Raw genomic sequence first — 6,601 nt, forward strand, 5'->3', positions numbered from 1 at the left:
CATTTAACTTTTCTAAATTATTCTTAACAATCAAAATCCTTTCTATTTTACTCACATTGGTTCCCCTTGCAATTGACATAGTATCACTTGTTCCACGTAGCTAGAATATCAACCTAGTTTATATTTTGGCTATTATAATAAAATAACCAATAGAATATAGATATTTTTATCTCGTTTAAAATCATATTTTAAAATATTATTAATAACTTGCATAAAGGAAATAATTTCTTCACAACAAAAATTAAATGAATAAATAATTGTGCTAAGTGCAAGTGCAGATACTTTGTGAATAACTAGTCTATCATATATATGCTTTAAATGGCTCGAGTTTGATCGTTAAGTTTTTAAATTTATCAGACATACTAATTAAGAAAGTCAAATCTGTTTTGGATAAATGATTTAGCAGTCTGAACATTAAGGGTAGAAGAAATATTCTATCAAAAATAATGTTTTTATAAGTCTAGAAGTTAAGATTTATTGACATCCAATGATCATGAGATAACACGCTGACAAGAATAAAGAATAATCAGGAAATTTAGTAGAAAATGTATTATACTTGAGAGAGAAAATCATGTAAAAAGATGAACTTTGTATTCCAACACTTAAAAAATTTGTTAATCCTAAAAATATTATAACTCTACATCTTTAAATTGTAGGATTTAATGCAAAAAAAAATTGAGAAAGAAAAATGGTGCTACAGTCGTTGACACATAACAAGATCAGCCAACCTAATCTTGCACGCTAAGAAGAATCACGCGTTAAAAAAAAATCCTGAAGAAAGGAAAACGACAGATGCATTGTCTGTGGCCTGTCCAATCAAGGTGCAAATTGGGAATTTATTTGAGACAGACGCGATAGAACCAATAAATCTATGACGAACGTAGCAAGGTATGGAGTTAAATGCAAAGTGTCGGATAATCATTAGAAAGAAGCTGAGAAACTTCCTTTGGACGCCTACATAATAGCCCAAATTTTACACGTTAAAAATGTTAACAAGAGATTAGTGCCAAGCTCTGCCGAACTCTCTGCTTAGTTCTCCATAATCTTTAACCTCTCATTTTTCTCTTCAAGGTGTTCTAAAGTGAAACCTCGTCTTATTCTCTTTATTAGAGGCAAAACCCATCATTCTACATTGCCTACACAAGTTAAATTGTCAACAATTGAAGCCAAAGGAAGCAAGAGATTGTGGCCATCGACTAAGCACTTCCATTTCTTGAACTTTCATTCCTTTATTTTTCATTAAATTTGTATTAACATATTGTTACTACAAGCATATTCATTCTTAATATAAACTCTAGTCTCCATCATCTCTATTCTATCCCATGTGGTTCTCTTCTCTCCATCATGAGCAACTAATTTTCTTAATGGGTTAGGACGAATAAAACTAAAAGTCCTCACAAATTTTGAATAAGTTGAAGTTCATCTTATTTAATGCATGCCTAATCTATTGCTTATATCCATCTGATCAATTGACTTAAGTAAAAGTACCTAACTACTTGAGAGAGTGTAGAAAATAACAAGTCTTTTAAAGTGGTTTTTTATTGGGTTTTTTTGGAAATTTAAAAGGCCTAAATGACATTATTGTAATTATTGAGCAGTGGCAAACTTGTAATTATCCCTATCTTCTCCAAAATTAGGGCATTTTCGTTTTGTCTTATTAGCTGAAGAGAAAATTGAGAGAAACGGCCAACTTGGACTTGAAGACAAATCTATAGCTGTCTGAAAGGGAGAGCCAAAAGCCGTCTGAAGCAATCCGTCCGCCATTATCTGTGGGTGACGAGTTCTGACGTGGGTGAGCATCCGCGGGTGGCTTGGGTGTCTGGCAAGATTGTTGGGTGTCGGCTTCGTGGAAGTGCAACGGTCGGTCCGAAGAGCTGCTCGGCTGGACGGTGGTAGTAGCAGCCGAATCAGATCCGATTTAGCACGTGGATTTGCTTGCAGATCTAGTTTTGGTGGTCTGTCGGTCAGAAAGCGGGTAGCACACTGTTTTGGGCTGTTTAGCAGCGGGTTGTTTTCTCAGTTTTCAGAGGCGACGTTGTGTGCGGGTCTTCTCGGTATCAGTTGATATTGAAATTACATTATTGGTGATTTCGTTGATTATCTGTAATTTGTAAATTCTTGTATTGCTCATTAACAAATTAATTCAAGTTGGTTCTCAAAGTGGATGTAGACCAAACTGGTCGAAACCACTATATATCTTGACATTCTTTACTGCTTTCGATTTATTTCTGCTGATTGTTTGCGTCTGTTTGGCCATCTAAGTTAGGTTCAGAAAACTCTCACAGACAGCAAGTGGTTGTGGAATTTATTAAACAAGGAAAGAAGTAGTCTCAAAGATAAAGTTAACTTCTTGTCCAATATGACTTAAACGTGCATCTTAGAGATAAGATTTATGCGGCATGAAACATTGAAAGGTAAGTTTTTTCCTTTTGTAAGTCAAAGACGTCAATGGATACTTGTACATCACTTAGGTAAATGTTAATATTAGAAGTTAAAGTTAATCTTGATATTTTATAAAGTCAGAGACATGAACGGATGATGTTTTTTGATTGAAGCTATAACCATTGGAGCTTTGAAGCTTTGGATCAAAGGACTTTTGGGTAAATATTTTAAAGTTTGTTGGATTTGAGTCTTAATCAAGGTTGCACAAATTTTGAACATTGAGTTTAAGGTTTGAAGCGTGATTTACGCAAGCAAGCATGAAGATTAGCTTGCTAGTTATTGGTTCAAAATTGATGGAAGGGGTTTCTTGACAACGGATTTAGCTCTATGTGTTATGCTTGGTGCATAATTGATTTTCGACTTAATGTCAATAGATTGAATTATACAATACTTAATTATGTAGTATATATATGTTTCGAAACATGTAGTGCACCATGGTCTATGTGATAAGTCTGCGTAATGCAAATGTGCATATATGAGTCTCGGGCTATGGTATGTACCCCCAATATGTTGATAAGTCTATGTGACTTTGTATCATATCATCGTGTTGCAGTGATATATGTAACCAATCTGTGTGATAATACTTCTATGTGAACTAATGCCATAACTCATGGGCTATTTTGCTATTTAAGTGTTGTGTACTGATGGTCTGTGTGACATGATTGTCTCACACTTAAGTTTCTGCTTTATTTTATTGTGTGAGCACAAATATACATGTGTTTGGCTATGTGACACGGTTATATATGGTGGAGACAAGATTAAGACACGATGCTGCTTTATGAGTCGGGAATTGATTGAGACAAGATTTTGCATTGTGATTTTTGTCTTGTCATAGATGTAGTTTTGAAATTTCTATTTGTTTTAAATCTAATGTTTAAGGGATCCGAGTGAAATAAAATGTTATCTTTTAAATATAGAGCTTGTTTTTCTTTGTTTTTAACTTCAAAGTTAGTTAAAATTGTATGCTTTTCTAAACCGTAAATTCATAGTAACAGTCAAGGGTCGTTAAAAAAATTGGATCTTACAAAAGTATGTTAAAAAATTAGGACTTGAAAAAGTACCGTTCATCCCAAATTTAAATCGAATATTATTCTTAGCATACATAAAACTAAGCTAGAAGGGACAAAGAAGAAACTAAACTAGAGATTGAGATATTTAGATGCAACAAGAGTGTTTTAGAAGGCTCAAGTTCAAATTTGAGCTAACTAGATATAAATTGAACAACAAAATCACGAAACAAGGAGTCCATCCCAATATGTATTATGAGGAGGAAGAGTCTCAACCACAAAAATGACTTTAAGAAATTGTTGTAGGAGTTAAAGAGCCAAGAGACTCAAGGTGTCTGCATCGAGATATTGTTTATAGCATCTCTCGAAGGTCTTGTGTTTGACATATTTAGACGCATACTTGAATTGTTTTAATATTTTATGAAATTAGGGTAGCATTGAGATGTTGTCACTAGCATCTTCTTTTATCTCCAAATTTATGACATGGATTAGGGAATCTTTAGTATGATTTCTTGAGAGCTTTATGATTTGTTTTACCATCTCTTTTCATATTTCATAGTGTATAGAATTTCACCCAGACGTGTCTAGTTAGATTTCATGTTTTTTATTCTAGTATTGGTCAGTCCAATTATAAGGCGGTAAGCATTTAAGTTTCAGTTGTCTATCCAAGCATTCTTTCTTTCATTCTATATAAGCTTTCATTAATCATTAAATTGACATCTCAGTTGAATTGATTGTTTATATACATACAAATTTCGAGATATATCGTATTTAGTGGAAAAAGATCAACTGGCTTGTGTGTGTATTTTTATAATTAGTATTATCGTAGTATTTCCATCGTTCTTCTAATTTGTTACAAATTTCGAGATATGTCTACATATCTTGTACGATAGGACTTAGGATAAAAGAATAAAACTTGATTCGTTGTATCTATCTCTCATAATTAGTATTATCGTAGTATTTCCATCCTTCTTCTAATTTGTTACAAAGTTAATATGGAACATTATCCTGTGCAAGAATTAGTTGTAATGCTAGCTTTGTTATTATAAATTGACGTAGTATAGCTTTGTTAAACTTATTCATGGTTTTCTGAATTAGTAGACTAAGTATTTTGTATTAATAATCGATTTTATTAGGTAAGTTCAATATTAGAATTGTAATTCGGCGAGACCACCTTAAATTAGGAACCCCTTAGTAAAATTTGATTCTTTTTCTATCTTTTTCTTTAATTTATTTTTTTGAATTTTTCTCACACTCAAAACACTCCCTATTTTATTACATTGATTCTCTTGAAATTCGACATAGTATCACTTATTCCACATACTAGAAAAGTAAACGTAGTTTTATTTTGACTAGTATGACAATATGTCCAAGTGATATCAATATTTTAATCCTTGTTTAAAATCATATTTAAAAATATCATTAATCCTTGAATAGAGGAAACAATTTCTTCGCAAAGATAATTAAAGAATAAAATAATTGTAATAAGAGTCCGACATATATATTATGATAACCAATCGATTACATATATCCTTTTAAATGGCTTGAGTTTAATCTTTTAGCTGAATTTATCAGACATAGTGATGAAGAAATTAATCTATCTTGGTTAGATTTAGCAGTGTGAACATAAATGGTAAAATAAATATTCATTCATAATATGATGTTTTATGTCTATAAGACAACATCCTATAACCATAAAAACACAAAGACAAGAATAGAAACAACATATATCAATATCTCATACACTTACTAGAAATTATAATTATTAAAATTGAAAATAAAAGACGATAGATATCATATATAAATGTATGTTTAACTCCACTATAGTATATCAAATATGCTCGTTGTGGTTGTGTGGTGTGGGATAAAGGAAAAGAAAGACTAATTCCTTTAAGGCAGAATTGGTTTTTGGATATTGGATTTCAATTTAGGAAACTTAGGAAGTTCTGGTTTAGACGCATTTGATAATTCTGGTAATTTAGGAACCTTAGGTTCAATCACTTTCGATTGTAATTTTGGGAGCTCAATTTTTGGGAGATTTGAAACTTTAGATAGATTGGGGAAATCAAATTTAGGGATTTTTGGAACGTTAGGAAAGCTGGAGAAATCGAGGTTAGGTACTTTTGGCAATTCAGACATCTTTGGGAGTTCAGGAATATTAGGCTTTTCCAGTACAAGGCGAGAGAATGAAGGTAACTCAACCTTCGGTAGTGAAGGAAGTTCAGGCTTTGGCAAATAAGGTATTTCTGGCTTTGAAAGCACTCCATCTACCTTAGGTAATGATATCTCCAAGAGATGTCTTGCGCTCACTGTCATGATAAAAAAATCAAAGCTCGTCAACATAAAAGTACTAAGTATTAGAGGAAATGCAGAGGTTGAGAATGGATGAGTAGCCATTGGATTCGAAATCAACTAGATAAAAATAAATTTGCACAAAATTATAAATTATCTATCGTGAAATGGAGTTGACTTGATTATGTAAGTCGTGATGATCTCAACTTATAGCATGTAGAACCATTTATAGGTAAAAGGGAATAGTGGAAGAGAGCATATATCGGTTGTCATAGAAGAAATGATTGGTAGAAAAAGTGTTGGTTCAAATTTCCCACCTAATGAATATGACTATTCAAAGTTAATTGTAACAAAAGTTAAGCTCCAACCTGTACATGCATATTTTGCTATATATTGCAAGACACCATCATATATCTTTATTCTCTAATAAGCTTTAATAATTTATTCTTTTATATGGAGATAAAAATTAACAATTGTTTATGTGATAGTTCAAATATACTTTATTTTCCCAATAAAATATAAATTAGAATAGTTCATTTATTTATGATGGTTAATCATTAAAGATAATGAAAAAATATTAATTTTAAGTAATTCCCAAAGAAAGAAAAAGATAATTAAATCTGGAAAAGAAAAAGAATTAAATCTTGAATGTAACTTATCCTCAAGTAGTTTCAAACGTGTCTGTACTTTTTTTTCTTCTTTTGTAGATTTAAAAAGGTGAAAGTCCAAAATCTCCTCTGTGATATACTTTAAGTTTGTCAGTTAAGAATATTGACCATATACAATATCAAGTATATTAGATACATGACAATGAGTAAATATAGATCATATGTAATTGATATAGCTCATTTTAATCATAA

General features: G+C 31.6%; 1 protein-coding gene across 1 annotated transcript; it reads right to left on the reverse strand.

Moving 5' to 3' along the window:
- Window positions 1-5,339: 5,339 nt before the first annotated feature.
- On the reverse strand, window positions 5,340-5,765 carry LOC120077299 (protein PELPK1-like). Its single transcript, XM_039031187.1, has one exon. The coding sequence runs from the start codon at window positions 5,763-5,765 to the stop codon at window positions 5,340-5,342; it is 426 nt and encodes a 141-aa protein (XP_038887115.1).
- Window positions 5,766-6,601: the final 836 nt, after the last annotated feature.

This window comes from Benincasa hispida, chromosome 5 (genome assembly GCF_009727055.1).
Source record: "Benincasa hispida cultivar B227 chromosome 5, ASM972705v1, whole genome shotgun sequence".
Lineage (NCBI taxonomy): Eukaryota > Viridiplantae > Streptophyta > Magnoliopsida > Cucurbitales > Cucurbitaceae > Benincasa > Benincasa hispida.

Coding starts and splice junctions, on each gene's coding strand:
- LOC120077299 (XM_039031187.1), bottom strand. CDS start 5,765: ATGACAGTGAGCGCAAGACATCTCTTGGAGATATCATTACCTAAGGTA.